Source organism: Salvia splendens, chromosome 1 (assembly GCF_004379255.2).
Source record: "Salvia splendens isolate huo1 chromosome 1, SspV2, whole genome shotgun sequence".
NCBI lineage: Eukaryota > Viridiplantae > Streptophyta > Magnoliopsida > Lamiales > Lamiaceae > Salvia > Salvia splendens.
This window is the reverse complement of record NC_056032.1, coordinates 10,616,268-10,642,098: the sequence shown is the minus strand read 5'-3', so window position 1 is coordinate 10,642,098 and position 25,831 is coordinate 10,616,268. Positions and strand designations below refer to the sequence as shown.

The 25,831-nt window shown below is 35.8% G+C and overlaps 2 protein-coding genes across 2 annotated transcripts; one reads left to right on the top strand and one right to left on the bottom strand.

The window, feature by feature from the left end:
* Positions 1–6,523: 6,523 nt before the first annotated feature.
* On the bottom strand, positions 6,524–9,123 carry LOC121803166 (probable LRR receptor-like serine/threonine-protein kinase At1g05700). Its single transcript, XM_042202871.1, has 8 exons — positions 8,981–9,123; positions 8,229–8,760; positions 7,674–8,158; positions 7,468–7,591; positions 7,326–7,394; positions 7,182–7,253; positions 7,027–7,098; positions 6,524–6,751 (listed from the first exon to the last, which is right to left on the bottom strand). Exons 1-8 carry the CDS (start codon positions 9,045–9,047, stop codon positions 6,595–6,597), a joined length of 1,578 nt encoding a protein of 525 aa, XP_042058805.1. The 5' UTR covers positions 9,048–9,123; the 3' UTR covers positions 6,524–6,594.
* A 13,511-nt stretch (positions 9,124–22,634) lies between these two features.
* On the top strand, positions 22,635–25,793 carry LOC121741903 (probable receptor-like protein kinase At5g59700). Its single transcript, XM_042134857.1, has one exon. The coding sequence runs from the start codon at positions 22,993–22,995 to the stop codon at positions 25,477–25,479; it is 2,487 nt and encodes an 828-aa protein (XP_041990791.1). The 5' UTR covers positions 22,635–22,992; the 3' UTR covers positions 25,480–25,793.
* Positions 25,794–25,831: the final 38 nt, after the last annotated feature.

Sequence of the window (25,831 nt, the reverse complement as noted above, 5' to 3'; positions counted from 1 at the left end):
AAGTGAGATGTATGCTATTTTATTCTGGAATGCCAAAGAAGTTTTGGGCAGAGGCCGTTTCTACTGCAGCTGCTCTCATCAATAAGTGTCCTTCTTCAGCAATCTCTGATGAGACCCCAGATCAGAGATGGTATGGGAGCTTGGGAGATTATTCTGCATTGAAGATTTTTGGATGTGCAGCTTATGCACATATAAGGCAGAATAAATTAGAACCAAGAGCCAAGAAATGTGCAATGTTAGGATACCAAGATGGTGTGAAGGGATACAGATTGTGGAACTTGGATGGAGAAGGTCAGAATGTTATAGTGAGCAGAGATGTAATATTCAATGAAGAAGAAATGCCATTCAAGAAAAATGGAAGAGCCTCTGATGGTGGCAGCAGCTCTAGTATGCAGAGCTTTGAGTTTGGTGAAGGATCTGGTGGGACAGGTACAGATGAGGATGCTGATATTACAGAAAATCAAGAAGAAGGTGGAGTACTTAATCCTCAACCAGCTCAGGATGTGAGTGATCATGATCCACCAATGGAGCAAGCTGCTGCAAGTCAGGAAATTAGAAGGAATCCGAGGAGGAATGCAGGCTTGCCTAGTAGGTTTTCAGATTATGATATGAGCTTCTTTGCTCTATGTGTAGCAGAAGTACTCATGTTTTCAGAGCCCTCGACCTATGAAGAAGCCATGAGTTGCAAGGAAAGTCAGAAATGGATCAAGGCCATGGAAGAAGAAATTGAGTCCCTATTGAAAAATGGAACTTGGGTTTTGGTGATTGATCCAGGGATACAGAAACTGATCAGTTGCAAATGGTTGTTCAAAAAGAAGGTAGAGGTGGGGGAGGTTGAAAGCATACGTTTTAAGGCAAGGCTGGTTGCTAGGGGGTTCACACAAGTGGAGGGAATTGATTACACAGAGGTGTTCTCTCCAGTGGTGAAACATACTTCCATTCGGATCTTGTTGGCCATGACTGCTCATTTTAACTGGGAGCTGCATCAACTCGATGTGAAGACAGCCTTTTTACATGGAGATCTAGAGGAAACAATCTACATGATGCAGCCTAAAGGCTTTGAGAAACCTGGAGAGGAGAAGAAAGTTTGCTTGCTGAAAAAGAGCCTATATGGCCTCAAGCAAAGTAGTAGGCAGTGGAACAAGAAATTCCATGAGCAGATGGAGCTGATGGATTTTGAGAGATCAAACTTTGATAGCTGTGTATATATCAAGAGAAAGGGAGATCTGATAGTTGCCTACTTATTGCTGTATGTAGATGACATCCTGTTGGCTGGATCTAGCAAGAATGAGCTGCAGATTGTCAAGAAGGAACTGAAGCAGAAGTTTGAAATGAAAGACCTTGGGGAGGCAAAGCGGATCCTAGGGATGGATTTCATCAGAGATGAGATTCAAAGTGGAAAGATCAATGTGGTGAAAGTTCCTACCGAAGAAAATGCATCAGACATGTTGACAAAATCTCTGCCAACTTCGAAATTCAAACATTGTTTGAAGTTGGTTGAGATTGTGGAGTGTTGAAGCTTGTAACAAGGATTGAGAAGGGAATCCAGATATTGATGGAGTTTTGCAAGGACAAGGTGGAGATTTGTGAAAGTGTGTCCATGCAAACTACTGGAGCTCGGCTTCTGAGCTCGGAAATAAAGCTCGGCTTTGAGTCCGGTTGTGATCGAGTGGTGGAGCCTCGGCAGCTCCGAGAAGAGATCAAGAAATAAAGCTCGGCTTTGAGCTAGCCGAGAAAGGCAGTTCGGTTGATAGCCGAGAAAGGCAGTTCGGTTGATAGCCGAGAAATGCAGTTCGGTTGCTAACCAAGAATGGCAGTTCGGTTTTAGCCGAGCAGCGGTTATAACTAACTTTGGGAAATAGAGTTAGTTGGATTTTATTTCTTGATTGCATCTTATATAAATAGCTCGATAGAGCTCAGTAGTGAGAGAGCAGAATTACACCATATACACACACTCAGAGAGATTAAATCTCAAGATAGCAAGCAGTTGTGAGCGGTAGAGTGTGAGTGTGAGTTCGTTGTAATTGTAAAGAGTTCGTCAATAAGATTCCGGTCATCTTCTCCGTGGACGTAGGTGGATTATCACCGAACCACGTTATATCGTTTGCGTGCTTTATTTCCTCGTTCGTGCGTGTGTGAGATCGGCGGTATCACGACCCAACAACCACTCCGAGTCGGCCCCAAACGTACTCATTGATCACGGCGAGTTCATTGCCCGGCCACCACTCTGAATCGTTTGGGCTCTCAACGAAAGCACCAATTAATACAGACCAAACATGAGAACTCATTTCAAAAAACTAGCTTGTTAGAATAGAAAACTCATATAATCTATATACTCCATACTAGTTATTCTCACAACCGATGTGGAAATTGAATCCGTAATACTCATCTTCTCTATCCAATACGTGAGTCACCATTGAAATAATTTGGGTACCATTATTATCTTTAATTAAAAGAAAATTTAAAAAGATGCAGTGGATGTTCACAGGATGAAGTGCTGTCTTTATTTTTTTTTAAGGTTAGTGATTTTGAGACATAATGTCTTTATGCCATAATATCCTTATGTTTATTTTGCTATAATCATTATTATATTTTGACTAATATATCCAACTGTTATTTTAAATAATATTTATACCTTCTTAAATACCTACCAAAGATTTACAATATGCACATTTATCAATTTAATTGAGTTATTCTAAAAAACGTTGATTATACAATACTTTTATTATATGATCATTTTTTGAATGCTACTGTCATTGTTTGAAAGCATAACGTATTCTATCAATTGGAAATTTTGCTTCAAACATATTAATGTTAATTTTTAAAATTTTGATTTAGGAATACAAAATTTATAATTTAATTTTTGATAAACAAAAATTAAAATATGATCATTAATTTAATTTATAATATTAATTAAGTTTCTTTCGGAGTTATCATTTATAAAATATTATTCTAACTTTCGACCGTGAGATTTTAAAAATAAAAAATTTAAATAAATCTAGTAAGTACTCCCTCTGTTCAAAAGAATATGCATTTTGGGTTCGACACGAGTTTTAATGCAAATTTGATAAAGTAAGAGAGAGGTAGAGAGAAACAAAAAATAAAGTATTATTAGCGGAGAATGAGTCTCACCTCATTAGAGAAAAAAGAGTTTTCAAAATTAGAAAAGAGTACATATCAAATATTATTTTGAAGTGGCGTTCCAAATATAAATGGATAAACTAGTAGAGCTAAAGCGTAAACAATTGTGAAGAAATTTCCATAAATAAAAAATGATATTAATTTTAGTGGACTGAACAAAATGAATGTGACCAGAAGAGTGTTAAATTTTACTCATCCGTCCCATATAAATAGACACACTTTCCATTTTGGTCCGTCTCATAAAAATAATCTACTTCTTTTTTTGGTAATTTTTCCACTAATGAGACAAGTCTTATTTTCCATTAACAATACTCCAATCACTTTTTTTTATATCTCTTTATTATTTTTTTTTACCAATATGTATTATAATTTGTGCACTCTCAAAAGTCTCAATTTTTATGAAATGGATGAAGTATATATTTCAAAAATTATTAAAGCATTCAATTTTTTAAATTATTTGTTTGACTATATATTTTTCATTATTATCGAAAAATTGGTGAAATCAATCAATTTTTTTCATATCTTTTCATTCTCTTATTTTTCAAACACATTATAAAATTATTAACTGAATTTCGAAGTGAAGTTATAAAAGTTTGGGTCAAATCTAAAAGGTGTGGGTCCCGCTGCTTCCATATATATTTTTCCAATAATCAAGTCATGATCTTAATTAATAATTAATCTTCCTAGATATAGATAATTGATAGGCTAGTTTTCGTCACTCGGAAACGATCACTTTTCGCACTTATTAGTTGAATATTTGCATGAAAAAAGATGTTTTTTGGCAGGGAATGGATCATTAAGTTCGGAAGCTACTTAATGAAGGCATGAAAAGGAAAACATGCAAGAAAGAGGGCAAAATGAGAAGAAATGGAAGAAAGTGAAGGAATAAGGAAAAGAAGACTCAAACTGCCCAAGCTGTTGGACTGGCCAGTTTGAACCTGACGGGAAAATGATTAAAGCCACTTCCACACACTTATCAAAGACAAATCCCACTTGCTACACACGCCCATATATGCTCTTGGGGAGTAAAAAAGAAGGGGAAATATCTTTTATTGGATATATGTATTAAAAGTACTTAACTTTCCAAGAAACTTTGTCACTTAGCTTTAGTTTAGTTTTAGTTTATTCTCTCTCTAGAAAACTTTCCTCTCTTCCTTAAGAAGAGAGATTTCAACTTCAAGGCTGCCAAGATCTTTATTCATCATGGGTTGAAGTAGTAGTAATTTAGTAGTAGTGTTTATTTTCTCTAGTTGCTTGTTCTTAACTTTTGGAGTTCTTTTGCATCTTTCTTACTCTTAGTTATTGTTGTTGTTCTTGTTTCAAAAGCTCATTTCAAGTAGTAATTTCTTTAAGTGTTTGTGTTTAATGTGCTTTAAGTTTAGCTCTTGTTTGAATTTCGATTTTAGCTTGTTGTTTAGTTTTAGTGTTGGTTATGCTCTTGTTTAGTTAAAACTTCTTTCAAGCTTTTAAAATCAGTTTCTCAAGCATTTTCTTTTCACCATGTTTAAGTGTTCTTGAAGCTTCTTTCATCATGTTTAAGTGCTTTAGTTTTCAACTTTTCATTTGGTGTTTTCAATGCATGTTTAGGTAGTTTAATTGATGATTTGGTGTTTCTCTTGCTTGGTTAGTTGTGTAGCAGCCATTTAGTCTTTTATTTACTCTTATTTTCGTGCCTTTAGTGTAGGATTAGTAGCTAAAATCAGCTTTTAGAAGTCAAGTGAAAGAACCATTAGTTGTAGGCTTTTATCCAATGGTTTTACACTTTTGGGTAATAGGAGTTAGGAGACAAGATGTACACCTTTTCCATCACTTAGCTTTTCACTTTAGAAAGCCTTTTAGCTTAGTTTATCACTGCACTCAACCACCATTTAAATCTTATTTAGTTTAGCTTTTAGGATTCAATTAGTTTAGCTACTTTTTAAGGTCACAATCCTAGTTTCTAGCTTCCTTTAGGTGATAACACTTAGTTTATTTTCCTTAGCTTTTAACTTGGTCTATTTTGCTTTCTAATCTTTGGAATGTTCATGCATGTAGCTGCTCTGTTTTTATTTCCGAATGGTCTTATTTTCGCTAAGTGTTGTAATTTTCTAGCTACTGCTTTTATTTTCTCTGCCAAACTGCCCAGTTTATCAACTTGCCCAGTTTACGTTCCAGTTTATATGTTTTCTTCTAAATGCTTTTTATTCTCACTATTAGTTCCCACATTAGTTTAAGTGTTATTTATATTTCGTAGTTTAGTTCCCACCCCCAATTTAGAGCGTGGCGGCATCGCCAAAACCTTTCTAAGTGTGGAAATACATAACGGATGCTACCGTTCCTCGTGGGTTCGACACCCTAACTTACCATATGCTAATTAATAGTATTTTGGAAAGTGGGAACTTTTAAATATTGTTGAATAGGAAGGGACACGCGCCTACGACACGCGTGCAAAATCTCGTCCTTTCAATAATTATGTATGCAGGGGCAATAATGTATATACAAAACATAAATTTAATCAAAAATAAAATATAATGTAAAATTCCTATTTTAACCCTATTATGGCAATGTCACATTATGTCATAAAATCATTTTCATTTTTTTAATTAAGCTAAGTTTTTATGTCTACTAGGAATCAATGTTAAATATTTCATCCGTACACTAAGTGTTTCATTTTACCCTTTTTCATCTGTCCATCAATAAATGTCTCACTTATTATTTTATTACTATTTTTTATAAAGATTCTACATTCGACTAACTTTATATCCCTCACATTTTAATATAAACTAATATATAAAAGTAGGACCACATTCTACTAACATTTTACCCTCACTTTCTACTACATTTCTTAAAATTTGTGTCTTATAAAAATTGGCCCTGAATTGGTGGATGAAGGGAGTATATGCATATGTACCATCAACTCGACTAATATTGTGATCTATCGGTCTTACTCTTAATGTGTTGTGATTTAGTTTGTCTTTTACCTGACGCAGTACCTAATTTAAGCCCTTGTTCAACAGTATTTATTTTTGAAATGTATTATGAACAGAAAGTCTATGCCAACGTGCAAATGTGATTGTCGACATAATATAGCGTACCATTTAATTGGATGTCTAATCATGGACTTAATTATTGGAGGTTATGAATATGTCTAAGCATTTAGCCCCACTTTGAAATTAGATAATTTATCCGATTAACATAATGAAATCTCGATCCTCCATGCTAATTAATATGTCTTGACCTTCTATGTACATATAAAAAAATTGTTTTATATCATAAAAAAAGATTATACAAATCAGGTCACACAATCAAAATATTTTAAAGTGGTACAAATAAATGTACCTGTTACAGACAATAAGCAGTAGGTCTTATTTGAATGAGCTCAAGACAAACATGCTTTTCCACATTCATCCAAAACAAAACAAAGTACTGTACTTAATTATATAACAGAAATAAAATTAATGTTCTCTTTTTCTACTAACTCAAGTGCAATATGATGATGGATGAAACTATGGTGGTGAACACCATTTCCAGAATATTCTTCCTCGTCCTGAAGGAAGAGTTTGCCTTCGGACTTGTCACCGAAGTCGTGCACGATGAATTTGATGTACACAACTGTGGATTTCCGCTCACCCTGTACATTTTATTTGCACCACAACATTAATATTTATTATAATCATTAAGTTGGTGATAGAGAAAAATAAGAGCTTGTTTCTTCATATTTCTAATTTTCTTTTAAGCTAAATAACTAAATTCGCGTTTTTTGTTAACTTATTATTCAAAACTGTTGTTTTCATTTACTACAAATAAATAAAAACCTAGCATTAACTGTGAGCATTATGAAAATCCATTTATAAGGGAAAAAAGTTAAGTGGACTGAGAATATACATGACTAGTTAGTGAGCTTACCGTAAAATTAGGTCCTTTTTATTTGATAATGAGGTTGGAATGGTACCATTGAAACGGTTATTTTCGAGATTCCTGCAAGAAAAATTAGGTAAAAATATGCCCTTTTAATTTGTAGACGATGATAATTTGTTTCATGATTTTCTCTTGCAACTTACAATATTTGGAGATTCGGCAACAACCCAAGAAATTCAGGAATTTTCCCACTCAAGCTGTTATTTGAAAGATTTCTGCAAATCAAACAATATTAGGTTTTTATAAAAAATATATAGAAAATGGAAGCAATAAAAAAGTTGTCTAACATTGTATGAAGAGCAGTCATGGAACTAAAATCCGGTAGCGGCCCCGAAAGTCCATAGCCAGTAAGAAGCCTGCCAAAGAAATCGCATATTTATTGAACTCCATTCATTATCAACTCCTACTTTTGGAATGTAAATTACTTACAGTGTTGTCACTCTATCACCGTCGCATTTGACCCAATCCCAGTTATAAAGTTTAGGGAGACATGGATCGCCGCCCCAGTTTTTCAACAGACGGAACGCTTCTTGCAGCGAAGCTAACCCCTCAACTGAATTATAACTTAAAAGGGTGAGTTTGAGAAACAGTATAAAAGAAAAAAAGTGAATTCATGAAGGCAGATTAATTCTGACCATCTTGGGTCTGAGTGCCGTTGTCGAGCGGGAAATCTCCGATGATAAAGACTTCCATTGCATTGACGAGGGGCGGGAGCGTAGAGTTTTCAGTGGGGACTAGAGTAAAGGAGTTGTTTGCCGAAAGTGTCATGTTGCTGATATACTTCTGCGTGCAGTTTTCATAAGGCGGGGAAAATGGATCGGATAAGGGCTTGTTGTCTTTGTAGAATGAGAACATTCGAGTATCGTTGGGTCCGAGGCGAGCAACCTCCGAGAAGTACCAGTTTATGTAGACGGAAGAATTAAACTTGGTAGATAATGCGAGGTTAAATTGTATGGTTGAATTGCGGGTGGCTGCAGTAACCGCACTTCGCAGCACTGCAGGCGGGGGATAATCGGTCGTTAGCCCGCTTTCTAGGTTGGCGTTGCCCGAAACTCGGATAGTTCCTTTCATAGGCAACCCATCAACAGGCCATTGTCTGTCATACGGATCGGCTGGAAACCTGCACTGTTAGAAATGAGTCACTCACCCCTTTAAATTAAAAGAATAATAAATACTACTCCTATTATTACCTTATGGTTTCATTTGTGCCAAAAGCCAACCTTCTCCTTGTGAACAAGGGGTAAATGTCCTTGTCAGCACCGAGACCTTTATACATGTCGGAGTCGAGACTCCTGACTTCGAGAGCAGATATGTAGGGAAACTGGTCTGCTTCGTACTGGGAAACGCACACGCTGATGGACTCCTTGGTCGTGGTGTAGATCACCTCGTAACGGGATGGCGTGGTCCCGCTGTTATTCACGTAAGCCCAGTAGTAGCTGTCGAACATCAGATCAAAGGCCGGAGGGGAGTTTTTGCCGTCGTAGTTCCCGTAGAGGAACGTGGCGCGTAGTAGGACGCGCCCCTGCTTGACGGAGTTGATGGTGTAACAGTGCTTGCTCTGATTCCTGAACACTCTCAGCGTGTCCATCACTCGGTTGTAGGAGTTGGAAGGCTGCACGGAACGGGATTCGCCCGTGCTTATGTAATCATCGTCGCCGGTCCAGACTATCCCGTTCTCGTCTTTGTACGTCGCAGATGACCCGCAGTCGATGCTGATGAAAACTGCATAATCAAAAAAATGAGTTACGGAATAAGACCCTTCTTGGTACGGTACGATGAAAGATGAAATGTGATTCATATTCTCATTCTATTCATGCGCTTGGTACAATAGAATTAATGAGAAATTAAATAAAAATAATTGTTATTCCTACCTTTATTCTATTTCACTATCATGAAACCAGAGGAGCTAGCTAATAACTTTCATGAGATAGTTATTACTTACCATTTGCTGCTAAAGATAGGCTGCATAGAGCTAAGAGCACACAGGTGATCAATGGCAGATTAGCCATGCTTGGATTGCACTTATCTTCACAGTTTTGAGGGGAACTTATAACAGGAAGCTGAAATTATTTCTTCATTATAATCGAAAGGGACAACTGTCTCTAAAATCAACTAGGGTATAATCTATAATTGTCCAAGTTTTTTATCAATAAATAACGCACAATTTGTACATTAGTCAATGCTAATTTTTGCATGGAGTCAATTGCAAGTGGTGATAGTTTTTCAAAGTCAAATATAGAAGAGGGGCAGTTTTTCACACGTTTGAGAAGTGCATCCCCTCCTCTTGGCTGAAATTAAAATATGTAGTAAGTAATTCTTTCGAAACTAACGTTGAAGGGTTCGTTTGTATTTAGTAATATAGTATATCATAAGATAAATATGGCAGCATCCAATACAACGGTACTATGTAATCATGGATGTGATGGCATGATAATGCACTACAACGCAAACAAAATACTAGTACTATTATGATTCAAATAATTTTTATGGTCAAAATCAGAGGCAGGCCCACGTTGGGGCATGGGGTCCCATGGAACCCCGCCCATTTTACATATTAGTATATACTCCCTCCGTCTTCAAAAAATAGGACACATTGTGAATGATACGGACTTTAATATGGAATTGGTAAAGTAAGAGAGAAGTAGTGTTAGTAGAATGTGGGGTCCATATTATTAGTAGGAGAGACGGGAAAAAAGTAAGAGAAGTTGTTAAAAAGTTTCATTTTTTTTAAATGTGTTTTATTTTTCGTGGACAACGAGCAATGATGTTTTTTGTGGACGAAGGGATTATATTGTATATTTGTATCCATATATCATTTTACGAGTAGTTCTGTAGCGCAGTTTGTCCACTAGTTGCACTGTTAACTTGCAAGTCTCAGGTTCGATCCCGAATGTCGTTGATCTTGCTGTGTTTTTTAATTTTCTCATAGCTAGACTATTCCCCTAACTAGACAGCCAAGTTGGTTATTTTTTCTCATAGTAGTACATTTTCTCATACATATATTAATTCATTTGTCCAGTAATTGATCCAATTGTCCGATTCTTATAGATAAATTATTAGCTAGTAATTAATTCATTTATATTTTTTCACACTAGTAATTTTATGTAATTTCAATTTATTTTCTTATTTGTGTAAATATTATTATTAATTGTAAGATCATAAAGTACTACTCTTTATAATCTAAGAATAAAAATAATGTTTTCATCCCATAAATATGCATGTATACTACTATATCATATAATATTAGTAAATTTAATTTTAAAGTTTATACTTTTTATTTAAAAAATTATATTTTTCAATTATTTCAACGTTGACACTGTAATCGTATATACTTTAATTTATACTATTGTTCATTTTTAAATTATTTATCTTTCAGCTCCGTACTATTCATGTCGCGACTGTTTTTTTTGGCGTCATTGATACCAAAAATATGCAAAAAATTGATAACATTAGTTTGGACCCCAGTATTAAAATCTTGCGTCTGCCACTGGTCAAAATGTATATATGGAGTTAAAATCAAGCGTTGACCCAAAGAATGATACTCAGATCGAATTTGATTTAATTCTTTAATTCTACCACGGTTGATTCCTTTCCTAAGAGCATCTCAAAGGGGAAAATGTATATTGAGAAGGTATATTTCTCATTTACCTTCTCAAAAAGGTTATTATATCTTCTTAAAAAATAAAGGACTCCAAGGAAAGAAGGTAAATTAAAAAGGCAAACAAAAATAACTAACTTTTTACCTTTTCTATTAAGAAGGTAAAGATACTTTCTCAAAATGAAAGAAGGTATAATGTAACCTCCCTAACTAAATTAAATCATATACTTTATTTTACGTAGTTGTGTATAAGCTTTGTAAAATAAATATGTTAAGTGAATATTATAGAGGATAATATTTTTAATATATGGTAATTGTGGTTAAATATGGCTACCATATATTTATGTGTAGTCATATTATATACGTATATATAAGCTTACAATTGTGTTAATTATTAAGTTTAATTTAAATAAGTAAATAGTACATGCAAAATAAAATTGTAACGTGTGTTTGCATGGGAGCATATTAGATTATTTAATACACATATGTTAATAATTAAATATTTATGTATATGACAGAGTGTATTTTGTTAAGAAGTAAAATGCAAATATGTGGCTGAATATTGATTAACGTACGAGTGACTAAGCTCATAGGATATGTTACTAAATTATTTAAATTAGTAAGTCGATGGAACCGACTATGGTTATTTGATAAATAGTTGAGGTGAGTTTGTTTTGAAAAAAAAAAGAGGAGAGATGAATCCTTTTATATGGAGAGGGAGAATAGAGAGATAGGAGGAAAAATATATGCGTAGCATTTTTTGTGAGTAGAAGCAGAGTTATGGAGTATTAGAAAAGTTCCTACAGAGCAAAGAAGAAAAAAAAAGGGAAAAAAACAAAGATGGAGAGTTTTAGAGCATGAGATGAAATTAGGAGCACGATTAAATTATTAGTAGTAATCAGGTGTGTATAAATCATAGATTTAATTTTATATTTGTTATGCGGTTGGTTTACTTATCTAGAATTAGAGTGAATAATTAGATTATATGGTGTGAAACCTAATATGGCTATGTGTTATTATGGCTATATGTTATTTGATAGTGATGGTGGAATATTGTGGTATGTATATTCAATTGGTGCTATATATATGTTTTATAGATTGTATTGGAATTTGGGTTCGGAACCGCCTGTTTACGAACCATGGGCATGTCTAATTGGAATATATTGATGGAATATGATATGGATATTCAATAGATATGTTTTACAATGGTATTGTGCCCATATAAATCATATGACTAAAGAGGATCTGTGACGGTCTTGTTCTGGATCTGAAATCACAATGGACATATTGGGACCTTCAGGTCAATCATATTGGGACCTACGGGTCAAATCATATTGGGACCTACGGGTCAATCATAGTGGGACCTTCGGGTCAAATCACATTGGTATATTGGAAACCTCGGGCAGATACCAGGCTTGATTTGTCACAGAATAGTAAACTGGACAAAGAGACATATGCATATGGGTGTAATAAACTGGACAGAGAGACATATGCATATGGATGTGAAATTGTTTATGATAATTAATACTTATGGTTATATGTTTTGGTTAGAGAATTTGTTTGATAATTTGTAATGTGAAATTGAAGGTGAAATTTATACACTGAGTTGTGGCTCATATAAACCGCTAGTATTTTTCAAGAGCAAGATATCAATGATACCTCACAGGGGTTGACGTGTGACGTATAATACCTCCTCAAATACCATTTCCATTGAAGCATGAAATTTTATGAAGAAGAGGTAAATATGTTAGTTATTTCTCTTTACCTCTCCATTTACCCTTTCCCTTGGAGATGCTCTAATGGGTTTGAGTTGGAGATGATATCCAAAGAATCGGTTTTCCTCATTTTTCAATCATCAAACCCCTAATATTGCATAATTAAACCTACATATCTGAAGAAGCATTTTTTCGTAATTAAAATAAAAACTCTCGTATTATCGCACTTTATATTTATTTATTATTTATTGTTAATATTATTATTATTGTTGATGTCGTTAAAACCCCTAATATTGCATAATTAAACCTACATATCTGAAGAAGCATTTCTTCGTAATTAAAATAAAAACTCTCATATTATCGCACTTTATATTTATTTATTATTTATTGTTAATATTATTATTATTGCTGATGTCGTTACTTTTTCTGTCCATAATTAAATGTCTTATATCTGATCAATATGCGTTTTAACAAATAGTTTGACTTTATAAAGTAAAGTGGGTAGAAAAATTTAGTGGAATGTGGATTCTATTTTTATATATTAATTTTATAATAGAAATGAGTTAGTGGAATGTAGGATCCACTTATAGTAAAAGTGAAATGAATTTTTTAATAGTGGATGGAAAAAAAAGGAAAATGAGATATTTAATGACAGACGGAGAAAGAGAGTATTATTTATTAGGCAGTGATGTTCGCGCGAATGTAAGACCACTTCAACAATTATCTCGCGCAAAAAAAAAAGATTTGCCAGTGATTTAGAGTGAAGTCAAAGTATTTTGTGACGCCTCATATATACTTAAATAAATATACATAGAATAAAGCTATGGAGAGAACGATTCTACAACTAGTTATACAATAAAATATATATTGGATTCTATCATTAATATCACGTCTCGCATTTACTGGGTCAACCAGCTGTAATACAATATACTAGTAGTAGTTTGTCTTTGGATAGTGATTCCACCGATTCTGAATTAGCGACCGTCACCGGAGAGGTGGCTTGTTTGAGGTTAATTGGTGTATGTATTTTGTCTATGTTCCCTGCTTCCACGATTTTAAAGATCCATTGTAAATTTGTAATTTCCTATTTTGGGATATCAGCAATTTCAAGATCTATTAACTTTTCAACTTTGGTATAAAAAAAAATTCAACTTTGGTAACAAAAAAAAAAACTTTTCAACTTTGGTTACGTGGACTAACTTTTTTCATTCACAATCCATTATAAAACTAATGGAATAGTAAAAATGAGATTCACATTGCACTAATCTATTCTATTCACTTTCATTACAAAATTATAAACACTTTCTTAAAAACTCGTGTCAAGTTAAAGTAATTCTTTAAATTATGGACATATGGAGTATTATATTAGTCCAAACCATCCTCAATCAATAGTTTTATTTTCTATTTTGGTTTGTGCACCGAAAATTAGTCTACTTCACTAACGAGGTGTATCTTCATTAAAATTACTTTTAACTTTTTTTCATTTTATCTCTCACCTATTTTACTATTTTTATTTAAAAATTCTTGTCGTCCACTTGTCATTCACTACTAAGACTATTTGTAGTAGACATGGGAGTATAACTTAAAAGGTTATACTAATATCTTAAACTTTTATAATGTCTCATGGCGAATTATTAACAATTGTGGTAAATTCGTAAGAAAAATTGAAAACTCATTCCAAAGTTGCTATCAGTATGTTCTATATCCGCAAACAATTAAGAATAAAAATATGTAGAAATTGATAATGTGCCCTCCGTCAAAGGGATGAAAAAGCATGGTAATTTTATTGATCTACAAAATGGAATACCCAAATACAACTACTTACAACTCACGAGCTTTCTATTTATATCACTCTAGCATGAGATCAAAATATCTAGCTAACTAACTTCTAACTAAGAGCATCTCCAATGGCGGCGAGTGGACAGGCTAGCCGATTCCCGGCACTGGCCGTTCCTCTCACCGAACCATTGGAACCAGCGAGCACCATTTCGGTGAAAAAATCGGCGACCCGACGCCGATTTTCGGGCGCTGGCCGATCCGCTTGCCGGTCGGCTGGCCGCCAGCTCAATTTTTTTTTCGAAACACTATATACGCGACTTGTACGTCATTTTCATTCGCACCACTTGTTTTAACGAGTTTCCTCTCCATCTTAAATTCTGTACAAGAGCAACAACGTGAAATGAGTAACGCTGGTGGTAGTAGTGGTGGTAGTGGTAGGGATGCTGAGGAGTACGAACGGCAAATGAACGAAGAGTTGGAGGCCTATACGTCCCGCGAGATAAACCGGTTGATACAAAGGGCCTTGCAGCCGGCGGTACCTCGACCTCCACCCGTTGTCCACCGACGAGCAGTGATTGATCGGGATCATGTAGCTGCACATCAGCGGCTATATGAAGACTACTTTGCGGAGGAGCCGCGGTTTGGGGCGCCTCTTTTCAGGAGGCGTTTTAGGATGCGTAGGGCAGTGTTTATGCGTAAGGACGTGGAGCGCGCATTTGGTGTGCTCCAGTCTCGATGGGCGGCAATTAGAGGTCCAACGCGTTTGTGGCATGTCGACTGCATTGTTGATATAATGTACGCATGTATTATCATGCACAATATGATTGTCGAAGATGAAGGTGTACAACTGACTAGTTGGGCCAATAACGATGCTAATGAAGCCTGCCCAAGCCACGGCGTGGCCGCCCCCAACGTACGAAGGGGGGTACCTCACGATGAAGTCGGCCGCCTCAAGGACATACCGACATGCGCCAAGTGGATGCTCATATTCGACTCCAAAAGGATTTAATTAAAGAGTTGTGGGCGCGGAGGATTGCACGTCGTTAGATTTTTTTAATTAATGTATTTTTTTAATTTAAATATTATTATTGAATTTTCCCCTATCTGTGTCGTAAATTTAATTCCATATTTTGTGTGATTGTTAATTATTTATTTTTTAAAATTTTGTTTATTGTGGCTAGCCTATTGCTAGCCTATTGTTTGTCTAGTTGCTTGTTCTGATGATGTGGCAGGAAGAGTTTTAATCATGATGATGTGACAGGAGGAATTTGTGGCTAGCCTATGGCTGGCCTATTACTATTGTGGATGCTCTAACTCATCATCACATGAAGTCGAGGCTGACTAGACTCCGACGTGTGAGTGACGAGGTTCCAGCTCAGCTCCTTCCAGATGCTTCCTGTCTTCACCAACACGCACATCACCATGCATGCAATGTCCATGCATCATGCATCACGTTCTTCTCTTTCAACAAAATATATGAAAGAAATTTTTAATGAATTTGCATTGCAAGTGTGATAAAAAAAATACTAAAGAAAAGAAGAATAGAGAAATTTGAGATTATTACGAGGTGATGTGAGTTTGAGAATAGTGGCATGAGATGGTCTTTATACAATGAGTGGTGAGAATAGTGGGATTTGATGATCTTCCCTCTCTATGTAAACTGTAGTAGTATATTTCTTTTCGTTCTTACAAGTAAATATTAGAGTAAAATAATAAATGGTACCTGGTCTTTCCCTTTCGTACATAAATGGTACTTGATTTTTTTTATATCGTTTTTGGTACCCTATGACAAAAATAACCCTAGATACCAAACATATGATTTTTTGTTATGGAGGATATTTTTAGAAATTTCAATTAAATAGAACCAAAAATATGTGATTTATTTTTTTTCTTCCTTTCTTATTTCTTTTTTTCTTCTTTAGTTTATTCTTCTTTCATTTTTCTTCATTTTCTTCTTTCTTTTTAGTATTTTATCTTCCTTTCTTCTTTCTTTTTTCTCATTAGTTTATGTTTCCTCTTTTTTCTTTTCTTTTCTTTTCTTTTCTTTTTCTTCTTTCTTTTTAGTATTTTATACATACATCTAATTGCATTCATAATATAAATCAATAACAAAACACCTAATTAAATTAGATATTTAAAATAATTAAATTAATTAAATATTTTTAATTAAATTATTTATACTCATTTTAGGGTTGAAACACCTAACTAAAAATATTCAACTCTTTATCATTACGAATACAATTCACAATTTTAAATTTTGATTAAGACTATATTAATTAGTTATTAATTTAATATAAAATAATAATTATTATTTATTAATTACTACTACTAGTTTTACTATTATAACAATAATACTATGATAATAATTAAATATAATTATAACTATAATTATGATTAAGTATATTTAAATGATATTAAAAATAAATTAATTATTAATTTATAACATCAAAATAATAATATTAATATTGATTAATAATAATAGTAGTATAAAGAGCGAGGATAATGGGAGAAGATATTATAATATCACTTTTAGTACTAGTTTTGTCAATACCCAAATACCCTGTATGACACAAATGGAAAAATGAATTTGTTTAGAGGGTATTTTGGGGTGAAAATTGCATCAGATATTAAAAATGTGATTTATATGTACTAAAAGCGATATAAAATAAAAATCATGTATCATTTATGTACGAAAGTGAAAAATCATGTACCATTTACGTAGTTGATTCTAAAAATTAAGTTGGGTCCAAATGAGGGAAGTATTTGGTAGGTTAGGTAGCTAGTCTGGGCTTTGGGTATAAATAATTAAAGACATGGGCCATTGGTATCCGATAATTATTGAATAAAGATGATGAGCAGCTGTCTATACTATAGCTATATGTTGAAGGGATTAGGGAAATTAATTTACTCCACACAAACCAAATTTTGTCAAAATAAATCTGAATGATTGGAATATGATTAATTTAAAAACGGCAACTCTGATTGAATGAAAGAAAATTTACATATTAGTACGCCCTATTTATTGGAAAATAGATGCTTGTATTTTGTGAAAAACAATACTACTGATGTTATACCTCTTAATGTCTATACAATTTAATGTCTAACATTCGGCCGGGTGGGTGTTCCACTTCCATCCACAATAATGCCATGATTTCTCAATAGTGTTTTTCCATTTTTATCTACACTATCACGAACTAAGCCTATGATTCATGCATCTTCTCGAAATTGGTAATCCTACTAATTTCAAGAAAATAGTCAACTAATACATGTGGTGTTGAATTATTAAATTGGGCGTGGTTTATATTTTAGTTTTAGCAATGCCAATTAAATGAAAACTTTATCCAAAAAATCCTCATGCTATTTTTAATTTGGAAATTGTGAAAATGACTAATTACTCCTCTCCACTAATCCCACTTTATCAATTACACATTTGAATTGGACATTTCATAGATAAAATTTTCAAGTTGGAGCTGAAGAATATACCGTTATTAGAATTAGTAGCAGAATATCTTTATAAGGGCAAAACCATAAAATGGTACTGTATAAACTATAAACAACCCTAATAAATTGGTTGTATAAATAAAACGCAACTACAAGCACTATGAACTTATTAGATAAAATCACAAGCTAGTACTAGGATAAATCAAAAGGGACATCAATGAAATTCCTAATAGTAACTTCTTAAATAACAAAATCACTCACTTCACTAACCCAAGGGGTGTGATCGAGTGGCATTAGACTCGTCCATCCTTAACAAAATGATCAGGAGATCGATTCAACTTTAAATCCTTGGGTCAATTGTTTCATCCATTGAAGTGCCAACAAATCAGTGCGGGAATAGTCACTTAAGGGAACATGGGAGGTAGAAAAGTAAATGGAAAAAGAGTAGAATTTAATTCTTTTAAATATTAGAGTATATTTAAACACTCTAATTTCCAAATAAAGAAACATTTCACTGGTTGAAAGTCATACCTATCTAGGAAACAATTTCTTAAGTTAATCAAATAAGTTGATCAAATTTCATATGGATAAAGTAATGATTAGGTAATTGTGCGATTTCATTTGTTTAATCATGTGAATATATGCACCGTTGACATTGTTAATACTCCAATACCGCCATGTAATTCCAATTCCGCTATTTCCTCTTCTCTTCTTTCCGATTTGCATACACCCTAGATAAGTCAAATACTTACTATATTTAATGGAAAAACGTATCAATAACTAAGTTGTATTTCATCATTTTTTTTCCTTTAATTTATTGCTATTATAAGTTACTTAAACGAATAGCTCATGGAGTATGATTTTCGGACAGCAAAATCTAATTGTTATTCTACTAAAGTATACTACTTTTTTAAAGAAAATGAGTTAGAATTAAATTAATATAGATTAAATAATTATAATTGGTTAATAATTATATTAATTTTATGAGCCCAGCAATCTTAGAGTTTAAGTGGCTTTTCAATTGCTTGGCTATTCATCTACTAACTCTTTATCTATATTCTTCGTTGCGGAGAATGTAAATGACATAGAAAAGAAAACTTAAAAGGATATTATGTAAAGTCTTTGCAAGCAGATTTCTTAGCTTTCTTCTGGAGAGCAATTGTACCAGGAATAGTTTCTGCAACGGATTGGAATACGCATTTCTATTCAACCGGTATGATTCAACCAATTGAGCAAATCAACAACACAACAAGTAAGATTTGATTTTGTTGTGTTTTACATGCTAAAATTACAATTTAGTTATGAATCTAAGCCTTATATTCATGTATGCTTTTCTGCTGCGATCATTAGATGATTATATGAATTCCTAACACTTTGTACCATTCTAAATGAAGTTCATTTTGCTTGATTATTAAATTTCAAGAAATTTTATTTTATAAGTTAATTAAAGAGAAATTAAGTAAACAAATTATAAAGTAGAAAAAGTGATATTTTTATTTTTAAAAATATATCTTCCGTACGTACCAAAAAGACAAATGCATTATGCATGTATTTATCTTAATGAGAAATGTAGTGTATATTGTCTTTGTATTGGACTTTACATGAATAAAAACTCTAAAGAAGAACAATGACGTTTTATTTGGAGAAAATATGTTTGAAATACATTCACTGAAAATATAGATATATTGGTATAGGGATGTAATCAATTGCTAACTCTCCCTAAATTACTAACTACAATTAATTAGAGATCATAGGATCTTTAGAGATCTAGTGGTCTATAATTTGTCATGTGTAAATTCGTTTTATTATTATTTAAATTTAAAAAGATAAGAATATGTACCAAATTTAAGGTTTGGATCAAAATGTCAATATAGTGTATTAAACATATCAATACGATGGCTTGAATATGTCAACACAATTTCGAGTTGACATTTTTTATGCATTATGTTGACATATTATGATACTTATATTGACATTAACTGCTTCATGAAAAATACAAAAATTCAAAAAAAAATTCAAATTTTGACTTCGAAACATATGCAAGTGAGATTCAGATATAATCCTTATAAAATTATCTTTAATTTGATATATGTTGTGTGAAAAAATAATTTAAATTGAGATAGTTATATACATTTAAAATTGTGAGATATTTTTTAAAAGTTAGTTATAACTAATTTGTTGTTAAATGACATAAATAACTTTTTTTTGTTAACTGTATTGATACTCAGAATTGAATGATTATAACATTTGAAGATCTAATGTCTATCATTTAATTGTACTAATTAGCAATTTAATGGTGAGTTAGCAATATAACACACCCCTATTAGTATAAAGGCTATATTTTCATAATAATTATATTTTTTAAACCATTTTAATAAAAATAAGTACTTTATTATAGTACTCCCTCCGTCCGCGAATAGGAGTCTCGTTTTTCCATTTTAGTTCGTCCGCGAATAGGAGTCCCGGGTCACTTTTACCATAAATGGTAATAGGGTCTCACCTTCCACTAACTCATTCCACTCACATTTCTTTTAAAACTAATATATACAAGTAAGACCCCTATTCCACTAACTTTTTTCCACTCACTTTTCTTAACATTTCTTAAAACTCGTGCTGCCAAGAAATGAGACTTTTAATGGCAGACGGATGGAGTACTAGTATAAAACATAATGGCGGAACATGAATTTGAGAAATAACGTGAAAATGATTTTAAAAAAAGGAAAAAAAGAAAGGATTGAGTATTTATAACGTAAACATTTTTCAAAGTTAATTTTTTTAGAAAAATTGATTAGTACTTCACGCTTTTATTCGACGCAAATTTTAAAAAATACTATTAATAAAAATAGATTGGAAAATTTAATAAAATATAAATAATCATACTTTTATATATTTAATTTTATAATAAAATATAAATAAAATTAAATTAGTAAAATGTGATATATTACTTAAAAATAGTAAAAATTAAATATAATTATATGCTAATAAAACAAATTAGTTAGAATTAATAGTGAAGGCACTGAAGGGTATTAACAGTCAAATGCTTAATCATCCACGGTTGCCCATCAAATGCTTAACAGTCAAATCAATCCAAGTCTGAAACTGCCATTCCCCATTGAAATAGAAAAAATAAACTCTCTCTCTCTAACTATTTCACACACACACACACAAACAAACACACAGAGTAGTTTACCCTTTTATCTCCTCAAGAGGTAATACGCTCCAACCTAAACTACCGTATACTCCCTATAAGGCCATCCGCAATGGGCGGACGATGGCACGCCCGATGGCGCGCATCGTCCGCGCCATCGATCGTCCGCGCCCATTGCGGATACGGACGATAGGTCGCGGACGATCGTCGCGGCCGATACTAAGGGCGCGGAGGATGGCGCGCCCGATGCCTATCGTCCGCGCCATCGTCCGCCCCATTGTGGCGTACACGGACGATGGCTGCGGACGATAGGCATCGGGCGCGCCATCGTCCTCCCCATTGTGGCGTACACGGACGATAGGTCGCGGACGATGGCACGCGGTTTGGTTGTTTTATAAATAGAGTTCATTCGTTTTACATTTCATTTCACAATTTCACTTTCGAAACTTACATTTACATAATTACTACGAAATGGCTTCAAGTCCAAATAGTCCTATGTTTAGTGGAGATGCGCGTTGGCCGGGTACAGAACCCGGCCAATATCGTTCGTTCGACACCAACGCCCAATACGATCCCGATTTCAGTACGGACTCGTATGGGTTGTCGGACATGGAGCCGTCTCCAACCCGACCAGTCGCCCCCTCCCGACGTGACGCCGCAGCGGCCGATCCCGACCCCGCCGCGACCGCTTCCGCCCCAGCCAAAAGAAGCGGAACCGGCAGCGGGCGCAGAAGTTGCCGCCTCCCGGTGATTGCGATGAGTACGCCCCCGGTCGTACAAACTACACCGACGAGGAAACTCTCATTTTGGCCCGGTGTTGGGTAGATATATCGGAAGATCCGATATTCGCGAACAACCAGAGGCAGTTCGCGTACTGGGAGCGCATCGCCGACCTCTACAATGCGGCCAAGCCGCCGAACGCGTACAAGCGCAAGCGTGAGCAACTCCGCAAGCACTGGGATCAAGTGAAGAAGCAAGTGAACTTGTACGCGGCGGAGTTCGAGAAGTGCGCGCGGGCACAGGGGAGCGGCGAGAGCTGGGAAGACGTGCGTGCTAAAGCGATATTGTCGTACCGGTCGATGTTCGGCGAGTTCAAGCACGAGGCCATCTGGACGCTTTTGAGGGACAAGCAGAAATTCCAAGGTGGAATTCTGCACACTAGTGCGCCAAAGAGGATGAAGACCACCGAAGTTGGTGGTTACACGAGCAGCGGCAGCGGCAATCAACCGGTTGACCTCAACCGGTTGTACGTGGACGACAGCGGTTCCGGCACACCGATGTCCTCCCGACGTCCTCCCGGCGTCAAGGCTGCGAAGGCCAAAGGGAAGGCGGCCGCGACCTCATCCTCGACCGCTGCAACCCCACCTCCGCTCCCGGAAATGCTCCCGCCCCAGGCAGCCGAAGTGTATTCGTCGTTGGCGACAGCGTCGATGGCGAGGACGTTGTTGGAGACGCACAAGGCCCTCAAGAAGTGTACCGACCCCGACGAAGCCGAATACCTCCGGGCATTGATAGATGAACTGCGTCGGAAGTTGGGAATTGCACCGACTTAGTTTTTTTTTTTGTAAGTTGAACGGTGTAACTTCTTTTTTTATTAATGTGTCCCCGTTTGTTATTTCGACCTTTTTATTTACTCGTTATTAATTGTTAGTTGAAAACATTTAAATCAATTAAACAAATAAATAAAATGATGATGTGGCGCGCCATAGGGCGCGCCTTAGGGCGCGCCTTAGGGCGCCCCACTGCAGGTGGGGAGGTAGGAGGATAAAACTGCTGACGTGGCGCGCCATAGGGCGCGCCTTAGGGCGCGCCTTAGGGCGCCCCATTGCTAATGCCCTAATATACTTTTTATCTTCGCCTTTTCTCCTTTCGATTTTCCCATAAATCTAAGTAGGAGTATTAAATAAAACAGATTATACTATGTATTGCGATCGTTTTAGGAATACAACTGTACTTTACAAATTTCTGTCAATATCCAGTTGGCCATTCAGTTGAACTTGCGGCCAGGTTTGTTTGCGTTTTTATTGTTCCGTTCATTTTTGGTCAGCCTCATATTTCATTTTTTTGGTTTCTTCCCCCTTTTCTCTCTCTCCCTGTTCTATGAATTCAACACAAATCTGGTTTTCCTACTGCCTCTCGGACCTTGTATGATCTTAAAGTTGCAATCTTTCCTTTCTGTTCTAGAATTTCTTTGATGTGTATTTGATGCGCTGTTATTTGACCTCAATTGCTGTTGTTTTGAGTTGGGAGGTGTTATCTTAGCTCAATTTTTGATGATGGGATTTGGGTTTTCAATCTGGGTTTTGTTGCTATTGAATCTTGCTTGCTGTTCGAGGGGATTTACACCTGTTGATCAATACTACGTCAACTGTGGATCGTCGAGCGATGTCGTTGTCGGTAATATTACTTTTGTTGCTGATAAATCTGCTGCGAAATATCTGTCAACCCCTCAGGAAATATTGGCTGATAGCAATCTCAATTCCATAACTAGAGCTGATGATTCCCCTTTGTTTAGAACTGCTAGAATCTTTAATGGGCCATCTAGATACACGTTTCCGATTGGGCAGGGCGGTAGGCATTGGATCCGCCTGCATTTCTTCCCTTTTGACTATCCCAATTATGATATGAAATCAGCTAGTTTCTCTGTTTTCTCCCAGAAGACTACACTGCTTAGTGATTTCACCCCTAAGGCTGCTGTTGTTAGGGAATACTCTGTTAATGTGGAGAAGGGAGACCTTGTCATCACCTTTTCTCCTTCTAGAAATTCAATTGCTTTTGTTAATGCAATTGAGGTTGTTTCCGTGCCCAATGACCTCATAGCTGATTCTGCACAGCTATACAGTTCTCCGAGTCAGTTTACTGGGCTGACAGCTCAGTCTCTGCAGACTGTTGCCCGGTTGAATATGGGTGGCCCGTTCGTGTCATTGGTGAATGATACGTTGGGGCGTAACTGGGATTCAGATAGTTCATATTTGAAAGATCCGAATCTTGCTACTACTAAATCCAATATCCCAGCTGTCCAGTACTCTGTTGGTGGTGCAACGTCAGACGCTGCACCACAAACTGTCTACGGGACTTGCATCAAGATGGACTCTGCTAGTGATCCTAGGAGCAATTTTAATGTCACCTGGGACATCCCTGTGGATCCTGGTTTTCAGTACTTGGTTCGGTTGCACTTCTGTGACATTGTGAGTGCATCACCTACAGATCTTGCCTTTAATGTTTACATTGACACATATGTCATTTATCGGGATCTGGAACTAGCTTCAAAACTTAATGGGAAGTTGGCCACTGCTTTCTTTGGGGATTTTGTTACCCCGGTGCTCACTAAACCTAACGTTACTGTAAGCATTGGCCCATCTGCTGTGAGTTCTTACCCTGACGCCTTTCTTAACGGGTTGGAGGTTATGAAAATAAGAAATGCCAAGGACAGTCTTGCAGGGGCATCTGTTTTGCCATCATTTCCTAAATCAAAGAAGAAATTGGGGATTATTGTGGGTGTGAGTGTTGGGGTACCAGTAGCATTGATTTTGGTCGGGATTCTGTTTTTCATGCACAGGAGAAGGAAACAAGAACGTCTCAAATTCTCAAAAACATGGGTTCCTATATCGGTTAATGGTGGAGCTTCCCATACCATGGGAAGCAAATATTCAACTGGCACAACAGTTAGTGTTGGTTCTAACATGAGCTACCGCATCCCCTTTGTAGCAGTTCAAGATGCAACAAACAACTTTGATGAGAGCTGGGTGATTGGAGTCGGTGGATTTGGCAAGGTTTACAAGGGAGAACTACATGATGGTACAAAGGTAGCTGTTAAGAGAGGCAATCCCAGGTCCCAACAAGGTTTAGCAGAATTCAGAACTGAAATTGAGATGCTTTCCCAATTCCGCCATCGCCATTTGGTTTCCTTGATTGGTTACTGTGATGAAAAGAATGAGATGATTCTGGTGTATGAGTACATGGAGAATGGAACCGTCAAAAGCCATCTGTACGGTTCTGATAATCCAAGTTTAGGCTGGAAAGAGAGACTTGAGATATGCATTGGAGCTGCAAGAGGGTTGCACTATCTCCACACCGGGTATGCCAAAGCAGTTATTCACCGTGATGTGAAGTCAGCAAACATATTGCTGGATGAGAACTTAATGGCAAAGGTTGCTGACTTTGGACTTTCTAAGACGGGGCCAGAGCTTGATCAAACTCATGTCAGCACAGCTGTCAAAGGAAGCTTTGGATACCTCGATCCAGAGTATTTCAGAAGGCAGCAGCTGACAGAAAAATCGGATGTTTACTCATTTGGCGTTGTCTTGTTTGAAGTTCTATGCGCCAGGCCTGTGATAGATCCAACTCTTTCTCGAGAAATGGTTAACTTAGCTGAATGGGCAATGAACTGGCAGCAGAAGGGTCAGCTGGATCACATCATCGATAAGCATCTTGTGGGGAAGATAAAACCCGATTCCCTCAGAAAGTTTGGAGAAACAGCAGAGAAATGCTTGGCCGATTATGGGGTGGACAGACCCTCGATGGGTGACGTTCTTTGGAATCTTGAATATGCTCTTCAGCTTCAAGAGGCAGTCATCCAGAATGATCCCGATGAGAACAGCACAAATGCTATTGGCCACCTGTCTCCACAAGTTGGCGAGTTCAACCATGGCGACACTACCACTTCCGTTGCCCAATTTGAGACCTCAGTTGTTGATGATCTTTCCGGTGTTTCAATGAGTAGAGTTTTCTCACAGCTGGTCAAGTCTGAGGGGAGGTAATTTAAATGCTTATGGATGATCCCTATGTTTGAGATTTCCATTTATCTCTGTTCATGTATCATTTTCGAGTAATCTTTACTTGTGTTTCATCATGTACGCTTCTTGCTTTCATATAGTTTGAAAATTGAAACCTGAGATTTTGGAGGGCCTCTGCCCTATGTAATGATATTTACTAAGATCTCGTCGAGACATATATACGTATCCTTGCCTTTCTTGCAATTGTAATCTGTTTCAGCACAAACTAGCAGAATTGATGCATACACTGGTAATTTGTAGTAGTTACTTTTGTTATTCATTGGAATTTGCATTTGTCATTTTGGTATCCCCTTTTATTTATGCTATGTTTTTATAG